The sequence below is a fragment of the Ochotona princeps genome, chromosome 9, assembly GCF_030435755.1.
Source record: "Ochotona princeps isolate mOchPri1 chromosome 9, mOchPri1.hap1, whole genome shotgun sequence".
Taxonomy (NCBI): domain Eukaryota; kingdom Metazoa; phylum Chordata; class Mammalia; order Lagomorpha; family Ochotonidae; genus Ochotona; species Ochotona princeps.
This window is the reverse complement of record NC_080840.1, coordinates 52,959,631-52,979,148: the sequence shown is the minus strand read 5'-3', so window position 1 is coordinate 52,979,148 and position 19,518 is coordinate 52,959,631. Positions and strand designations below refer to the sequence as shown.

Below are 19,518 nucleotides of genomic sequence, written 5' to 3'. Positions count from 1 at the left end.
CCTGAGCCATTTTGCTCATTATTAATTGTAAAACAGCTAAAACCAAAGTTTGGCATGAGTGTTTGATGAAGTGGTTCAGAGGGGCCTTGACATGCCTGCATCCCACATCAGAATCCTTAGGTTCAAGTTCTAGCTCTGCACTGAATTCCAACTTTCTGCCATCAGCGGAAAGGGAGGCAGCAGATGATGACTCAAGTGCTTGCTACCCGGCCACTGGTCTAGTAGACCTGGACCTGAGTTCCCAGCTCCTGGCTGTGGCCTGGCCCTGCCCTGGCCCTGTCCTGGAGGTTGTGAGCATTTGGACAGTGAACAAGCACATAGAAGATCTCTCTGTTTCTCTGCCTTCTAAACCAAAGAAATAAATACATGTTTTTGTAAAGTTTAGCTCAAAGTTGGCAAGCTCCTACAACATCATCTTGCTTAATTTCTTTCATGGGCACCACTTATCTATACTTGTTTTATTGGCTGGCATAGAAGTTTGCTGACTGTCTGGCAGAGAAGGACCTTTGTCCTGTCCACAAGCATATTCCTTACACTTACAGAGCACCTAGAATTTATGCAAACACTATTTATTTACTGAACAAATATTTAAATATTTGCCTGCAACACTAACATTTTCCTTACCGTTTGGATTGCAAAAAATGATGCTATTTGCTTCTATACAGACAGAAGTTTGTGAGGTTTTTACACAGGTTGGGATTCCAATAATTTTATACTCGGTTCCTATTTTAATTTTGTTCACTAACTCATCTAAAATGATTAAACACAGGAGAAAACATGTATTTATTAAATGAAACTTGTACATGATTACATCATTCAAAGATACAAAGCCAGTAACAATTCAGTAGTTGAGTTAGTAATGAAATACTTGTCTTTGATTAGTATAATGTCCATATATAACAGCACTGTCAATATAAGTTGAGTAGCTTTTACTGCCGATGAATTTTGATACTTACATGAAATAGGAATTAATTTAAAGAAACTTGTGACATATCATGTAGATATCCTACCATAATATTGATTTTTTTACTAGAGTTAAAACAAAAAAACCCTTCCATATATAATAAAACACATTTTCATTAAGTGACAGTGACTTAATAAAAATGACTTACTAAGCAATAGTATTTAGGAAGAAAATAAATCAAAAAGGTACCATTCTCTGTCAACAGTATTTGTCTGGCAAACACACACACACACACACACACACACACACACCCCTCTACAATGCAGTTTTAAAGCGTAAAGCAGATACTCTTATCCACAATTATACATGAAGAAGCCAAGAGGCTAAGTGATTTGCACAGGGCTAAGTAACTGCAAGTGGCAAAACAAATATTTATAACTAGTTCAGCCTGCCTCTAAACTCCCCCTGTCCCTTACTCTCATATAAGCCCAGATGGTAACAAGCAATTTTAATATAGCAATTACTATATTCCCAATACTTTTATATATAGTAACTCATTTAATTACAGCTACTTTCTAGGGTAGGTTCTGATGTTAGAAAAGCCCTTAACTTTATCTCCATTTTCACAGCTCTGAATTCTCAATGAGAACTCACCTCTTCCCTAAGTGACTGATATTGATAACGACTTCCTCTTTCACAGCAGACTCCATCTACTCATTGGTACTTACCCAGGTAGTTCTCAATAGTTAATCATTCATGATTGCTCATTCGTTTATGTGACAAATATTTACTGAATTTCTAGTACGTACAGTAAAAAAACAAAGTCCTTAACCAGCTTACATTCTAAAACAATAACCCCAATATTTCTGTAAGACATACATAACATAGACAATGGGGGCTCATTATTAGGAATCTGATCCGGTTACTTAGCATTATGCTTGGGACAGAGCAGGTGTTAAAATTGTTTTAAGAGAATGTTGTATGCCTGAATTAATAAGTGACACTTTAGCTAAATGACTTTAAAAAAATACTCAAGGATATGAAGACTTGTGAAGACTAAGTTGTAAATGCACCATTTATAATATTTAAGCACAAACAATACAGGTCCATGTTTTATATTAGTCTGAGTTCAAAGTGAACTTACCTCTTAGGAAAATTGTAAGAGATTGATACCTAAATGACTGGCTGTTAGAATATCCTCGAAAAGCATGCAATGCCTTTGTGGTGATTATTTCAACTATCTGCTTATCTTAAGAGAAGGAGTAAAACAGAATTGGATATTAGAATATATATTTAATTTAATTTCCACATTAAAATGTCAGGCACTGGGTAGCTATGTGGGGCAGTGGCTAAGATGTTACTTGAGATACATTGCAGTATGCATTTCTACTCTTGAACAAAAGAAGACCCCCAGTCAAATTGTCAAATATATCTTGACAATAGGATACTGGACTTTTTACCGTTGTCTATAAACACAATGTCAGTACATACTTAAATAGTAGAAGGATGAAATTGTGACTGCTGTCAAAGGACTATACTATTGCAATAACAGAGGAAATCAGTGTGTGAAGGGGAGGGAAAACAGGGAGGAAGGGAAGGAAAATCCCTGAGCCTACACAACTGTATCAGAAAATAAATAAATAAAATTAAGGAATAATCTCTAACAAAAGGAAAATGAAAAATATGCTACATTCCACATGAGAGCATCTGGATTTGAATCCTGGCTCTGCTTCCAATACCAGCTTCCTGCTGGTGCACACCCTGGGAGGCAGCAGGTGATGGCGCAAGTACTTGGATCCAAGTTACCCGTATGGGGTCCCAGACTGAGTCCTAGGTTTCTGGATTTGTCCTGGCCCAGTGTTGGCAGTTGCAGGGACTGGGGCAGGGAGAAAAGGGGAAGTGTTTATAAAGTAAATCAGATGGAAAATTTATGTATTTCTCTGTCTTTCAAATTAATACAAATAAAATTTTAAAATCTGACATGGCTAAAAACTTTTGATTACAAGATGTAATTGCATTTTTACCACCAAGTACTCTAAATTTTCTGTCTTCTTGAAGTGAAGATGCACAGAGATCACACACAAAGTCATTTCTTACTGTCGCAGATTCTGTAGCACCAGGCACATGTACTCTGATATACTGAAATCCTGAATGAAAAAAAAAACAGTGGTGAGCAACATTTCTTTTCAGATTTCACTATTTTCCATCATTTAATATGAGTTTACTTCAAAGTACAGTTAATTTCATTTTGCTTTTGGGTTCAGAGTGGTTCAATTAACAATTATTGTGTGAATTATTAGTGGTTCAATTAACAATTATTGTGGAGGGCCGTCAAACTCCATGAGAGGTGGGAGTAGGTAAACGGAGAAAATATCTTGGAAAAGAACTGAAATGAAGTCAAGTCAGACGATTTGATTGGAATGCAGAGGAAACAGTGTGAGAAGCCATGGAATAATGTGTGAGGAGAATAAGTATTTGGCAATATAGGAGCACCTATATCGTACGTTGTACATTGAAGGTGAGAACAGGGAGAAAGTCACATTTCAAATTTACGTAAAGTAAGCTTATATTAGCAGGTATATAAAATTTTATCCCACCCTTTCTATTCTGTTTCATAAGTAATTGCACACATAATTTTGCAAGTAATAATAGATTTCTTATGTTCTTTATTTTACATTTTAGTATTTACCTTTAGAAAGAGGACATGCTTCATCTGAACAAAGAAATCTAGCACCTTGTGTGTACTTGGTTACTGTTGTCATCGCAATCACAATTCCTTGCATCATATAATATCTCTGAGATGTATAATCAAGTGGAAACTCACAAAGATCAAGGGTGTAACTTGGTAGAGGAGGTAGATGTGTTAGTTTCAACACTATATTAATCTAATGAGAACATAAAAATGGTATTAATAGCAATTGTAGATCCAATCAAACCTTTACTACAATTTTGTTAGTATATTGTAGAACAACCAACTCATTGATAATGTTGTTAGGACTCACAGTTTTAACTATAATTGAAAATAGACTTAAGGGTAAAATTAAAGAAGTAAAACCTTTGAAAGCTAAAACTTTAATTGGAAATAGCATCATGAATTCACTATTTTTTATTAAAAGCACATGCTCATTTCCTGGTCATCTCCACTAAAAACACTCAAAACCCAATGTTTATAATGTTTAATCTTCCTAGCACCCAGATCATGACTCAAAAATATTAACCACCAAAAAGACCAGGGATCCTTGGGGGAAGTTGCTGATTCCAGCTCAGGTCTGGAAAATGTACCACTTGGACCTGGGCAACTTTCTTGTGTCAGATACCAAGGAAGCTATTAAAAATTAATAGCAAAGGAAAAAAGAAAAAAATTATGATATGTGTCAAAAGGACATGGAAGCAAACTTGAAGTGACACCCAATGACCAAAGGTAGCATAATACAAAAAATAAAAAGGAGTAACAGGATTCATTGAAACATATGAGATATATTAAAAAGCTCACAGGTTTCTCATATTTAAGCAAAAGCAAAATAAATAAAAGAGGTCATTCATTGCAAGCTGCTAGATTTCAATTCATTATATTCTGGAAATTTATAGCGAGAATAATTTTCAGAGTTACCAAATAATTGGCGAAAATTTATTTCATAGAATATTCAGACAATAAATTCAGAAAGGATGCCAAGGTGAAGGGGAAATCACAATTTTGCAACTATAATGGAATAATGGATTCTAAGCAATGAGTATCAATGACTGCTAATTCCATGGGAAACCATATAATGGAAATACCAGAAAGCTATTACTTCAATCTATTGACCGATTATGACACTGCTGAAAATCAACAACAATTATAACCTTCACATGTAATGCAGTATGGTCTCATAAAAATGAATTGAATCTGAATCTATTAATAAGTCCTTTAGAATATATGATACAGAGAGGAAATCAACAGAACCATGAGAAAGCAACCAAATTCAGATTATGTAATATAGCAAAATTAACTAGATTCTTCAAAAAGCCAATGATATAAAAAAAAGAAGAGAGGGAGTAGTTCTACAGTGAAAGAGATTAATGAGATACAAGAGTTAATTAAAATGTAGAAATTATTTTGATGCTGACTTGAGCAAACGAGTTGTAAGACATTCTTGAGATAACACTGAATTAGGAGCTTCACAGTGTCATTCTCTTTGGGTTGAGTATACTTGAAATGTGTTAATTAAAAAAATTTAATGTTCTAAGGGGTAACATAGGAAACAAAGATGCATATATAATATATTCTATTGAACTTTGTAAAAGTGTGTTATTTTTAATAAATAGAAAACATGAATATAAGAATACTTATATATGTCATTTAGAATACTTAACCTAAGTATTCTTTATTTTGCTTAACTAAAACTTACTTGAGTTTCAGTTTGTAATTGTCCAATTAATGAGAGAGTCTTAATAGCAATAAAACAGACCTGTAATTTCAAAAAAACAAAAACATCAAAAATTTCATGTGGCACAAATTATTCCTATTTTTAAAATACTTTTTATTTGAAAGCTACAGAGAGAGGGAGAATATGAATGTTGTCCATCTGCTGATTCACTCCCAAGTTGCCTGCAACAGTCCATTATGGGGTGGTCAAAACCAGGAACCAGGAATATCATTCAGGTCTCATGTGTGACAGGGACCCAGGTATCTGGGCTGTCAACTGTTGCCTCCTAGGTGCACTAGGAGGAAGCTAGTAGGGAAGAGTAAGTGTTAGGATTCATACTAGAACTCCAATACCGGATGTACCAAGTGGTGGATTACTTACGAGTGACAAAATGCTTGCCCCTTTCTTTAACTTACGGATTGAAAAACTTGAGCAGCTTTCAAAGGCTGGTGTAAAATGTGATTTCCAAGTTCAGTATCTAATTCAACAGCATCTGAGGGATTTATTAAAATATTAAAGCGATACACAGCATAACTCTGTTTTGAATCTGTAAAAATATATAAATGTAAATTCTGAGATAGTTTTAGGTAGGAATTCTATTTGAAAATTTCTAAAACAAAGTCATCTTTGCTAAACATACCATTGTAATACTTGCAATCATTCATAAACTTCTGGAGACCTCCACTTCTATCAAGATAGACAAGGGCTGCCTCCTTCAATTTTAGACTTGACATTTTCTCCTGTTAATGGTTCTTCCTTTTACTAATAAATTAAACAACAATTTTAGGCAAACAGTGCAGATTGTACAACTCACAGAAGGGATGAGAAAGCCTAAAAGTAAAATAATAAACTTGACTTTTAAAGACCCTCAATACAACTTCACAGACTGCTGAGAGTGAAATAAAATTAGGCAAAGTTATCAAGTTTAGGACATTCATATCCAAAGGGAATCAAAACTTTGTTTCTTTTTGTCAAATAACATTTTTTTATTAACACTTCGTATTAAGATCCACCACAAAATCATGAATTATAAGAACAATAACCTTTACAGAGATGATCCCCCAAAAGATGTTTGTGGTAATGAGCAATGTGGGATGATGAGGTTCCCTTGTTGTACAAATATGAAGGTGGTTAAAAGTTATTTCATCAGTCAGTCTAAGTAGGACTACGCAGTCAAGGGAGTACTGACCTGGCAAATCTGAGGGCTTGGCTCTAGTACCAGGCTCCCATGATTGTTACAGAGAAACCACAGAATGTCTCTTGGGTCACTATCTATGTGAAGGAAATGAAGGAGTTGCATTAGATTAAAGCCCGTTATGGTTTTAAATCCTGTGACAGTGACCAACATGAAACAGTAAACCACAGCTATGAACAGACAGTGTAATTAATAAAAAAATCATTTAAAGACAGTAAATACTAATGGAAACAATATATACCAGTAACTGAATAGATGTGAGGAATAAAATTATTAAGATTAAACCTGCGGGCCCGGCGGCGTGACCTAGTGGCTAAAGTCCTCGCCTTGAAAGCCCCGGGATCCCATATGGGTGCCGGTTCTAATCCTGGCTGCTCCACTTCCCCTCCAGCTCCCTGCTTGTGGCCTGGGAAAGCAGTTGAGGACAGCCCAATGCATTGGGACACTGCACCCGCGTGGGAGACCCGGAAGAGGTTCCAGGTTCCCGGCTTCGGATCGGCGCGCAATCAGCCCGTTGTGGCTCACTTGGGGAGTGAATCATCGGACGGAAGATCTTCCTCTCTGTCTCTCCTCCTCTGTGTATATCTGGCTGTAATAAAATGAATGAATCTTTAAAAAAAGAAGATTAAACCTGCTCTTTAATTAGGCGCCAGAAATAATTACATTTTCATTCATTCATTACTAAAAAATTATTTGTACCTACTATTTACTGTATATCACACTGTTGTAAGTCTGTGGGATACAAAAATGAACAATATGTGGTCCCCATCCTTGAGAAAGAGGATAGTGAGGTGAAATAGCTAAGAGGCAATTATACAATGCAAAGGCTTTCATAGAAATAATGCACTAGGACTTGGAACAGTGGCCTGGTGGCTGGAGTCCTCACTTTGCATGCACCGGGATCCCACGGGGGATCCTGTTCGTGTCCTGGCATTTACACTTCCCATCCAGCTCCCTGCTTGTGGCCTGGAGTGGGAGGTATCGTCAAGGATGGTCCGGGGCCTTGGGACCCTGCACCCATGTGGGAGACACAGAGGAGGCTCCCGGCTCCTGGCTTCAGATTAGCTCAGCTCTGGCCATTGAGGCCCTTGGGGAGTAAACCAGAGGATGGAGGATCTTTCTCACTGTTTCTTCTCTTTTTGTAAGTCTGAATTTATAATAAAAGTAAATATAAAAAATAATACTTAGGTAACATGGAAGCAGCTACAATCATGAAATACTTCTACCAAATGTGGAGTTAGCATTGTGAATGAGTCATCATATCTTCTGTTTTATGATATTTTGATTAAAGACAGTAGGATCATAGAGAAAAGTCAATTTTGTTTTAAAAATAACATTTGGTAGATGATGTCCATTTCATCTAGCTGAAGGAGATGTGAAAAGAGGAAAAAGTTTTCCAGAGATGGGATTAGCTCTTCCGCACATTATCAGCCCTACACTATTGGGTCCATACTTCCCCTACCTGGAGTTCAGGCTTCCTTTTCCTTTTTTCTTTTATTCTCTCTCTGTCTCTCTCTTTTCTTTCTCCTTTCTCTCTCCCTCCCTTCCTTTCCTTCTCTTTAATTGGAAAGTCAATTGACAGAAGGAGAGACAGAGAGAAAGATCTTCTGTCTGCTAGTTCACCACCCAAGTGGCCACAACAGTCAGTGCTGAGCAAATCCAAACCCAGGAACCAGGAGTGTCCTCCAGGTCGGGTCTCCCATGCAGGTGCAGGGGCCCAAGGCTTTGGCCCATCCTCTACTGCTTTGCTAGGCCACAAGCAGGGAGCTGGATGGGACTTGAGCCACTAAGCTACTGCACCCCTTCAGGCTACGTTGTAAAGACAATCGAGACTGCAGCCTTGCTGTTATGCAGGAATAATGTTTCAGTTTATTTACTTGAGGCCACAAACAGAATGTTTTTAATATTTTTAAAGTGTGTATTATCTGCAAGATAACTCCTCTCCACTTCATTAGAACATTGGACTTCTGAGGCTTAATGAAGGCTGTTGATAACAAGATAGCTGGATTAAGCGTTTTTTCTTGTGTGTGTGTTTTTTTAAAAGTGTATCTATTTGAAAGGCAGAATGCCAGGTAAAATGATAGAGAGAGAGAGAGAGAGAGAGAGAGAGAGAGAGAGAGAGAGAAAGTCTTCCATCTGCTGGTTGATTCACAACAGTCAAAATTGAAGCAAGGAGCCCTGAACCCCATTCAGGTCTCCTACCCTGCTAGCAAGGACTCAAGCACCAGAGTCATGACTGTCTACCTACCTCCCAGGCTGCGTTTTAGCGGGGAGCTGGATTGGAAGCTGGTCCAACTCCATCCCAGGCACTCTTAGATGGGATGTGAGCGCCTCAACGAACACTACAATAACCACCACCAGCCCTCGCCCAGTGGAAGATTTTGAAGTTGGTCATGATTACATAGGCAATAGGCAACAATCAGCATTTTGGAAAGTTGAGGGAAATACAGCCAGGTTTTCTACTTTCGAAATCAACGTCTGTCTGCCAGTGTGGGAAAAGGGGAAGAACGGACAGCCAGTTTCCACCTAACGCAGTTTAGAAGACAGACGACCCAATCTCGAGCGTTAGGCATGAAATGGAATGGGGAAAATAGATTTTAGAATTTCAAAGGTTTCACACTAAATCTGTACAGCGGGACAAAGATACAGTCCAAGAGCAAGTGGGGTTGGTTTGCAGTGGGAATGTGAGAGGAAACTGCCTCTCTCGAACTCCGAAATAAGTGAAGGGACGTAAGAAAAGTGTGGGCCATCCCAACGGCCAGGTTCTTGGGACTAGCTAGGAGGCCGTGGTAACTCAGGGCCGCGGCATGGGGTCGCGGGTGCGGGCTGTCGACGGCCTCTGAAGCGCTGGAGTGTGGGTAAAGCGAGACATTTCAAAGGAGAAGAGCCTCGGAAGGCTGTGGGAAGCTTTTGAAAATCGATAGAGAGTAAAATTCGAATCCTCTCAGTCTTCCCACAGCGTCAGGAGCGCCAGCCTAGGCTCAGTCAGCACCGGTCAGATCTGGTGAGGCGACCACGGCCTGGGGAAAACCCTCACAGCCTGAGGGCTGGAAAGCGAATCCGGCCTTCCAGGGCAGGGTCCAACACCTGCCAGCCCCAGGGGCAACCTCCCTTAACGGCAGCCTCCGGTTTGTACCCACCCTGGGCACCCACAGAAGGCTGCGACGTCGCGCCTGCTCTCGTCCCCGCGCGCCCCGCCGACCGTTGGCTGCGCGCAAGGGCTGCTGGGACCGCGCCTACAATCCCTGCCGGCCTCCTGAGGCGCTGACGCTCGTCCCCTCACGGCAGAGGGAAGAGAAAGGGATATCCTTCGTTTTTCCATATCACAGCCTAAAGATATGTTTAAAGAAGAGTAAGACGACGCGGGAAACATTAGAGTACGCCTGGAAGGACTGAATGGATAGTTAACTAAAACACTCCAGCTTGTACAGATGTCCACTTAAGAGGAGCAAAAACACGTGCACACCAAAACTTATAAAGGAACAACAATCCCAACGTGGGAATTTAAATATCAGATAGATTTGGTGTAGCCATACAACGGAATACTGGGCCATCCATGCAGCAGCACAGATGAACTTTAAAACGGAAGAGTTCCATCCATTGCCCTGCCTGTTGTGGGCATTTGGGCTGTGAACTAGTCGCTTAATTTTTTCAAATAAAATCTTTAAAAATTGCTAAGCATTTAAGTTCAAGGACAAATGCAGTTAAAATATTCCCCCACAAAAAAACATGCCAATTGCTGATTTAAAAGAACACAAACAACAAGAAGGCCACATGTATTGTATGATTGTTTATCTGAAACGTCCAAACAGGTAAATCTCTATATTTTCCCAGAGAATTTCCTACAGCTTGGAGAGAAACAGATTGACTGTTAAGGATAAAATATATATTTTACTTTTAAATTGTTGTAAAACACATACACGACATAACTTACCATTTTAACCATTTCTCAGTGGACATTTCAGTGGCATTAAACTACGTGCAAATTGCTATACAACTATCCCCACCTTTTGTGTACCAAACTATCTTCACAAACTCCACCCCCATTACATTTCAACTCCTATTTCTTCCCTCCCTCAGTCCCTGCTCTAGATAATTCATATAAATGTAATCATACGTTATTTGTCCATCTGTGACTTACTTCAGTTTTGCAAAATGTCTTCAAGGTTCATTTGCGTAGGAGGTTGGAAATTCCTTCCTTCTTTTTAAAAGCTGAATAAAATTTCATTGCATGAATATACCATATTTACTCTTAACTTTTTGAGTGATGGGGAAGTGCTTGAAAAATGACTTGAGCGAAAGTTATACAATTGTGAACACACTGAATGCCAGTGAGCTGAACATTCTAAATGATTCAATTGTATAGTATGTGAATTCAGTTTTAATAAAACTTACCAAAAATGCATCTAAATATTGACAATTCACTGTTGACTATCCCACAAAGGTTAGCTAAAATTGAAATGGCTACTAAAGTGAATTGCTGAATATTTACCAGAAAAACTATGAACTGATTAGGTATCTTTGTGCAAAAGAGAACTACAGCATAATGTAAATCACATTTGAATGCAGGATTTGCAAAATCACTAACTGTGCTGGTTTTTCCAACAAAGTTTGCAGAGACATACCTCTTGTTCTAACCTATTCCCTTAATGTTCATGAGGATTCATTGCTTTCTAAGCATGTAAAAATACTTTACACTTGCAGGACCGGATGGCCACTCCACTATTAGATTACTCTTTTTCTTTGTGTGATAGTTTGTTTGTTTGTTTGTTTTAATATTTCTCTACTGTCTTTGCTTTGACTAAATCACAGAGAAACAACCACATTTTCAGGCAACCAATAACTGACTTAACTCTGGAAAATGGGCATGCTATCAAACAGTGAAATGAAAAATATTTCAGTGTAGGGATTCTGTTAGGAATTAAGGAATATGTTTCAAGGGTTACAGACATACAATTATACAATGTTGGTAAAAATGGCAAAACTGTTGTATGAGCTAAATTTCCAGTTAGAATGTTATTAAGCAAGTTAGAAGGCAACTCTTCCTCCATCCAGCCCCCCTCAACTGCTTTTAATGTTAGACGAGTAAAAAAGAAAAGCCCTTATATATACACATACATATATATGTATCTTTTTTTTTCTTTAAAGATTATCTTAAAGGTAGAGTTAGGGAGGAGGGAAAGGAAAATAAGATGTTCATATACTGGTTAAGTAACTACTTCCCTGAGTTTCCCTTGTGAGTTGCAGAGTTCCAAGTATTTGGGCCACCTTCTACTGTTTCTCTCAGAAAGATTAGCAGGAAGCTGGACTGGAGATGGAGCAGTCAGGACTCTAACCAGAATTCGTGTCAGATGCTGGCACTGCAGGTGGTAGCTCCACAGCCGTGACTCCAAGCTGCAACATTTTATCTGTGAATTCTTTTGATGTAGCTATATAGAACTCCCTGCTCCCTCCCCCCACCCAACCATATTTACACAAAAAGCTTGGCATACCATTTTAAGGTATTGAAGCCACCTAAAACTCAGTTGTGTACCCTTCAAATTTTGCATTACTATAGTCTGAATTAATGTGTTCCCCACAGAATTCCTAGGTTGTAACCTACTCCCCAGCTTGACATTTCTGAGACAGAACACTTGGGAGGTGAAGGCAACTAGGGATTTTGGAGGAGACCCCGCACAGAGCTACTTACCTCTTCCACCAGGCAAGGCCAGAGTGGCTAACTCTATACTAGCTGCACATAGCAAATTTTTATAGTCACTAATGCAATGATACAAATGTAGCTCTCACTGCTAATTTTTTTTAATTCAAAAAGTGGTTTGGCATATTAAAATTTGTAGATAGGGGTACCTACTGCCAGCCTCTACATAATTTGACACTTACCTACAAAGTCAGTGAAGCAAATCTAAGTGAGTACCATGATGTACTAAAGGTTGGGATGTCCACACTGTATTATATACAATAAGGGCACATTAAAGACTATCAGAAAGCCTTCCTTTAGACCCTTCTGTATGTTTTACTAATAGCTGTGAAATGTTCAACTCTTCAAATGGTCTACATTTTACTAAAAGACTTGAGAAGAAAATATAAACTTGAAATTTAGAAGAATTTTTGTTTCCTAAATTATACATATCATGATAATCTGGTAATTCACATGTAAATCATACTTTATTTCCTCACACACGTAAATAGCTCATTTTGTAATGATTATGTCAATACCAGCAAGTTTTAACTTCAAATAATGGCAGGCATTAAATGATCATTCATCTTTTCTAATTTTATTATACTGCATATGAATTTATTCTTTTGATCCTAAAACATCAAAATCCTGTTTAATTCTTAAAAAATATACAATATTGCACTTTAATTTTTGGCAGTTCAATAATGGCTAAGTAAAAAAAAACAATAGAAGTTTTATTTTTGAGTTATAACCAAAGAATTTTATGTAAAAGCAAAACTTACAGTAGTGTCAAACAAACCAAATATTTACAGTGTAGATATTAAAGTCTTACCTCTTAAGGAAGATTCAGTGTACTGAATGTAAATATGATCAACCTCCCCTCCCCTCAATTCTGCTGAGCATTTTAGAGCCAAAGGGCATTGGTGAGAAATGCTCTGGTGATTTCTCGGGAGAAGGCTTGGAATGATTGATTGCTGAAACATTTAAACTGGGTCCCTCAACTCTTTCTTAACAATGCTTCCTATTAGGACTTCAAAATCCTTTCCTCTATGACTTGGAATTCCAAGTTGAGCATTTTTAGTTTTTCTGTAGTTATTTTCTCTTAGTTTTTCTTTAGTTAATCTTTACAATTATAAGTGTATAATTTAGCTGGCACATTATGATTTTAAGGTCAGTTTCCTACACTCTAAAATACATAAGATGTTGAATATGCATTGGAATTATTTTTAACCTTTGTTACATTATAGTCAAACCTTATTTATTTACACTGACCCAGACTAAGTAAATATTCTAGAAAGCTCAGTATCATTTTTTTGTTTTTACTTAACTCATTAGGAAGACAGCTTTGAAACAGCTATTTGCAAAAGCAAATACCAAGATTTAGTTACTTAACAGCATATTAAACATTTAAAAGATCAAACAGAACATAAATAGAATATATTTTGTAATATAAATACATGACACAGAGACATTCATTTTTGGCACCACCTAAAAAAAAACCAGTTTTTTATTATCTTTTAGATCTTTGGAAATACCTAAAACTTCTAACCATTAAACTGTTCTTTTCTTCTAAAGGATAAAGAATTCATAAATTTGAGTTGTTATTTCCAAAGCAAATGATTGATTTCATTTTGTTGCATGTTAAATGATCTGTGGAATGAACAGTTATTCAGTGTTAACTAGCAGCCAATGTGATAACTATGCTTTTACATCTTAATCCTGGCAATAGTCAGTTATTTCAAACCATGATTTAGCATGGAAAGATATGGTTTCTTTTGGATAACCATGTACCATTGCATAGTTCTCATAGCATAGCATTATAAAGGTATTAATATATGTTAACTGAACTGAAATAGACTGTTAAAAAGCAGTCCACCTTGGGTAGATGTTAGTGTAAACTCAGGGAGAAAACAGTCAATAGCAAAAAAGTTTTCTTTAAAAATAGGTTAATGCTAAGAATAAAACTTTTTAAAATTTCTGTTCAAAAATAAGCTTAATAAACAAGAATACAAATTTTAATTCTAAATGTAGCTCTTTGAAATGCCCTATTTTCTTGCATACAGCAGAAAATACACTTTTCATAGTTATCAACATTACAGATAAAAATTAGGCACTCGTTATACATATTTGAATATATGCACACAAAAGGAGTTTCAGTCTCATCTGTGGATGTGTAACTGCTCGATGGTTTCTGAATGGCAAGTTGTTCACAAAAACAAGTCTTCTGAAGGAGGTGCATAAGAGAAACCAACAAACGCGTCATCAGCCTCCAACACACTGGCGTTCACTATAGAATAGTCTGAAGACACACACACGGAATATGGGACTGTTTCTTCTGTAAATGCTGTGTCAAAGTTCCTGATATCATCTGGTCCGGCCTAAAACACCAAGAGCACAGTATTATTCATCTTGGCTTTTCTAAATCCTTTAGTAAAATTCCTTTGTGAATAAGTCTTTTTTCCAGTGGGTTTGGAGATGTTCCTGCTTTATTATTTTTTTTTGGAAACATTTTTTGTTTTTCTTCTCCTTTTATTATTTGCGCTTCTCACAGTTAAGGTTCTTGTTGGGTCAGGGAGGGGAGGATTTAGAAGAAGGCCCTCACCTGTGCTAAGTTGAATAAGATGCGCAGGAAACCTAGTCTCTTCCCTTTCTACCCATCACTACCTCTATGGTCAGAAAATGGGTCTAGGTGTCAGCGCTTTCATTTGGGGTTTCTCAAATCTGAGTGAAGCATTTTGGAGAAGCAATGAAGGGTTATAGACAAAATTGTGACAGATAACTCTGCTATGGAGAGGGACATGAAGCATACATCTAGGAAAACATTCGAGCTCTGAAGACTCCAAGGGAACAGATATATGGGAACTCAAGCACAGAAGTCATTTAGGTTTGAAAGAAATGTTTCTACTTTTTTATAAATCTGATGCAAGCTAACAGGACCTTCCTTTCCAATATAGTCACAGATAAAAACTACCATCTAAAATTAGGATTAGGATTACTTTGGGTTAGGATTAGTTTCCACCTAGGAATACCTGGGATTAGGTCTCAGCTCCAGCTCCTGACTGCAGCTTCCGCTAACATAGACCTTGAGAAGCAACAGTCATGGCTCCAAACACCAGGTTCCACGTGTGGATGGCAGCTGAGGTTCCTGGACTATATCCTACGTTCTTGGCTACGATCCTACCATGGCCCTGGTCCCGTGTTGGTTGGTGCAGGTATTTGAAAGGTCAATCAGCACATGGGAGCTTTCTGCTTCCTAAATACTAAAAAGCTAACAAATCTGGGTTATTTGTTCCTTAAATTTTTTTTTTTCATCTACTTGAAAGTTAGGGGTGAGGAGGCGGTGGTTGGGGAAGGTAGAAACTGAGAGACAGACAGATAGCTCCTCTATCTGCTGGGTTCACTCCCCAACTGCCTATAAGTCATGGCTGAGCCAGGCCAACCACAGGAGCCTGGAACTGCTTAGCTCCATCTCCACAGGAGTGGCAAGAATCCAAGTGGATTCACTGGCAGGACATTAGACTGACCTGATACAGAGGCATCCCAAATGTTGGCTTAACTTGCTTTATCACAGCATTGCCCCTTAAAAGTCTATCCTTGATCCTCTATTTATGTATTTCTGCTACACAGGGAAGGGAATTCTTAAAATATCCAAGTTACCAAGTCTTTAACTAAGGTGAACAGATGTGAATTCAGAAGAAGTCAAGGATATTAACCTGTTTACAAATCAGGCAGGAAAACCCAGGTTGCTAGATCTTTCTATGCAAGAAAATCCTCCCACAAAGGACAAAGGATGCTAGCAATTAACTACCTTGTCTTCTCTTCTGTAAAGTAAAAATACAGATTGAGCACTTCTTATCCAAGAATCTCAAATTATCCAAAACATGAAACTCGTTGAGCATGAACCATGCACCACAAATGGAGAATTCCACACCTGCCTTTGCATGATGGGTTGCAGTCAAAATGCAGGTGAACAAAAAATATTGTACATTATTATCATCAGAATGAGTGCATAAGGGATGTGTGAACCAAATGAAATCAGATTTGGGTTCCAGTCTTATATATATAATGTTTTGACATTTTAAAAGCTGAAAGTTTTGGTTCCAAGCATTTAAGATACAGCTAAAACTATCTACCTAGTAAGGTTGCTGTGAGGCTCTAATGAATGAATACATTAAATTGCCAGAATTTCGGGCCCGGTGGCGTGGCCTAGTGGCTAAAGTCCTCGCCTTGAAAGCCCCGGGATCCCATATGGGCTCCGGTTCTAATCCCGGCAGTCCCACTTCCCATCCAGCTCCCTGCCTGTGGCCTGGGAAAGCAGTCGAGGACGGCCCAATGCACTGGGACCCTGCGCCCGCGTGGGAGACCCAGAAGAGGTTCCAGGTTCCTGGCTTCGGATCGGCGCGCATTGGCCCGTTGTGGCTCACTTGGGGAGTGAATCATCGGATGGAAGATCTCTCCTCCTCTGTGTATATCTGGCTGTAATAAAATGAATAAATCTTTTTAAAAAATTGCCAGAATTTCACATGTGAAAAGTGGAAGCTTAGTACAAACAGAAACCCAATTCTGGGCCCGGCATGATGGCTCAATGATTAAATCCTAGCCTTGCATGCACTGGGATCCCATATGGGTGCCTGCTTGTGTCCTGGCTGCTCTACTTCCCATCTTGTTCTCTGTTTATGGTCTGGGAAAGCAGTAGAGCATGGCCCAAGTCCTTTGGCCTCTATACCTACGTGAAAGACCTGGAAGAAGTTCCTGGCTCCTGAATTCGGATCAGTTCATCTCTAGCCATTGCAGCCACTTGGGGAATGAACCAGTGGATGGAAGATCTTTCTGTCTCCTTTCTCTGTAAATCTGCTTTTCCAATAAAAATATATCTTAAAAAAAAACTGTTTCTTTATTTTTCCAGTAACTAGTCCTAATTAGAATATAAAACACCAAGAAGAGGTTTTAGCCTAATGGTTAAGACATATTGGAGAGACCAAACTCGGCTCACTCCGACTTCTGCCTCCAGCTTCTCCTCGGTGCAGACCCTTGGCAGCGGTGGGAATGACTTCAATGAATGAGAGGGCAGAGCTGGATAGCATTTCTAACTCCTGACAGGCCTTGGACATCTGCAGAACTTAGTGGATGGGAGCTCTCTGTCTCCCAAATACAACAACAAATACCAACCAGACTGGAAATCAACTAATTCATTTTCTTCACAGGGAGAGTAAGCATCAAAAGCAATTTCTGTCTGCCACTTTGATGCCACATTTCAATCAGAAATTATTATGAGACTTGTCTTTTCAAACTTCATCTTACATGTTTAATTCAATCATAACAGTGCATGGTTATATAACCCTTTACCTCTTTCTGCATCTGTCTTTAATTAACTATTTTCTTGAAGACAGAGTGCATGTACTACCTGTATTTTCCAGCTGAGTAACTAATAAATATTTAACTCACAAATTTACTGAGATGAAAAGAAATGGAATTAGGTTCTTACTACAGGCTAAACATCTGAAAATCTGAAATGTTCCAATGTTTAAAACTATTTAAGTCCTGACACAACACCACAAGTGTAAAATTCAACACTTGACCTTATGCTACAGGTTGCAGCTAAAACATAGGTACAATGAATCAACTGTGCAAAATGACCTTCAGGTTTTGTGTATAAGGTGGTATGTAAAGTGTATATGAAACATAAAATTGATGTCATATTTAGATGTTAGTCCCATCCTCAAGGTATCTCAACATATGTATTTGAAAATATTCCAAATCCAGAAAAATAATCCAACATTTTGGATAACAGATATTCAACCTGTAGAAATTTGAGCTATTTGGAAAAGATATTGTCCCTAATGGAGGTAAATTCTGAATCTATCACTTCAGGATATATATGGATAAAATCAGTCTATAAATATTAGTACGTCTGACAGGAATAACTGACTTTGGAGTCATGTACATATTTAATCCTGGTTCTGTTACCTTTCATCCAACTATGTGACATTTCTTTTTTTTTTTTTTAAAGATTTATTTTCTTTTTATTACAAAGTCAGATATACTGAGAGGAGGAGAGACAGAGAGGAAGTGGAGCTGCCGGGACTAGAACCAGTGGCCATATGGGATCAAGGCAAGGACCTTAGCCACTAGGCCACGCTGCCGAGCCCACTATGTGACATTTCTGAGTATCCATTTTTTTCATTTGCGAAACATAGATAATAAAAGTAAGTTGGCAGCTTATTTAATGAATAAATTAAACATTGTCAGGCGTAAAAAACATGTCCTAACCTGTCAAAGTAACTAGCACAATATTATTTTTCCAAGATTTATGTATTTACTTATTTGGAAGGTAGAATGACAGACACCTTCCTTCTGCTGGTACACTCATCAAATGGCTGCAACAGCCAGGGTTAGATGAGGCTGAAGTCAAGAACCAAAAATGCCGTTTGGGTTTCCCACGGGTGGTAGATGCCCAAGTACTTGGACCATCATCTACTGCCTTCCCAGGCCCCACAGCAGGAAGCTGGTACAAAGCAGAGCAGGTGGGACTTGAACTGGCACTGTGATATGGGATGCCAGTACCCCAGAGCAGCTTATTAACTTGCTGTACCAGCTCCTCTAGGACAATCACTGGCCTCCTGTCTTTACTGTTGTATATTTATTTCCCAACTTTTTCAACACTGTTAATACCATAAATTATGTCTCTGGAGTACCTTTTGCTTAAAAAGAAAAAAAGCAACTGCATTTAAAATGAACTCTTTGGCCCGGCACCGTGGCCTAGCGGCTAAAAATTCTGGCCTTGAACCCGCCGGGATCCCATATGAGCACTGGTTCTAGTCCCGGCAGCTCCATCCAGCTCCCTGCTTGTGTCCTGGGAAAGCAGTCGAGGATGGCCCAAGGCTTTGGGACTCGGCACTGTGTGGGAGAGCCGGAGGAGGTTCCAGGTTCCCGGCTTGGCGCAGCACCGGCCATTGGGGGTTGAATCACTGGACTGAGGATCTTCCTCTCTGTCTCTCTTCTCTGCATATCTGACTTTGTAATAAAATAAATAAATCTTAAAAAAAAATGAACTCCTAATTGTTTTGCACACTTTTAATTCACTAGGCTCATTCCTTTCTCATGCATATTCCAAAGAAGCACTTCAAAATGACTTTGCTAGATGGTATTTTCATCAACTTCAGCTATCTAATTAGTCATTCTAAACTTACTAATTGGGATCAGACAACCCTGAGTCATGGATGTATTTCACAAATATATAGGCACTGACTCTGTTTCACTCAAATTAGAGTTAAGATTTTCACAATCATGTAAAATAAATTAATTCCATATTTTACTATTTTAATCAAAAAGATTT

At 38.4% G+C, this 19,518-nt stretch overlaps 2 protein-coding genes across 7 annotated transcripts in view; both read right to left on the bottom strand.

The window, feature by feature from the left end:
- MCMDC2 (minichromosome maintenance domain containing 2) overlaps positions 1 to 6,611 on the bottom strand; it is a 28,249-nt gene extending 21,638 nt beyond the window's left edge. The window contains exons 1-8 of one of the 3 annotated variants that reach the window (XM_058668700.1): positions 6,500 to 6,611; positions 5,951 to 6,141; positions 5,727 to 5,857; positions 5,293 to 5,352; positions 3,594 to 3,789; positions 2,929 to 3,051; positions 2,049 to 2,153; positions 625 to 750 (exon numbers count right to left, since the gene is read on the bottom strand). In XM_058668700.1, the coding sequence (XP_058524683.1) occupies positions 625 to 750; positions 2,049 to 2,153; positions 2,929 to 3,051; positions 3,594 to 3,789; positions 5,293 to 5,352; positions 5,727 to 5,857; positions 5,951 to 6,044 (835 nt within the window). In that variant the 5' untranslated portion in view covers positions 6,045 to 6,141; positions 6,500 to 6,611. Of the gene's footprint in view, positions 1 to 624; positions 751 to 2,048; positions 2,154 to 2,928; positions 3,052 to 3,593; positions 3,790 to 5,292; positions 5,353 to 5,726; positions 5,858 to 5,950; positions 6,145 to 6,499 lie in introns of those variants that run through there. The other 2 variants (XM_004588028.2, XM_058668701.1) reach the window with 2 other exon arrangements.
- Positions 6,612 to 12,758: 6,147 nt separating this feature from the next.
- The window catches only part of SGK3 (serum/glucocorticoid regulated kinase family member 3), a 125,808-nt gene continuing 119,048 nt past the window's right edge, over positions 12,759 to 19,518 (bottom strand). For all 4 annotated transcript variants that reach the window (XM_058668697.1, XM_004588026.3, XM_004588025.2 and 1 more), the window contains one exon: positions 12,759 to 14,560. In XM_058668697.1, coding sequence (XP_058524680.1) covers positions 14,390 to 14,560 — 171 coding nt within the window. In that variant the 3' untranslated portion in view covers positions 12,759 to 14,389. The remainder of the gene's footprint in view (positions 14,561 to 19,518) is intronic.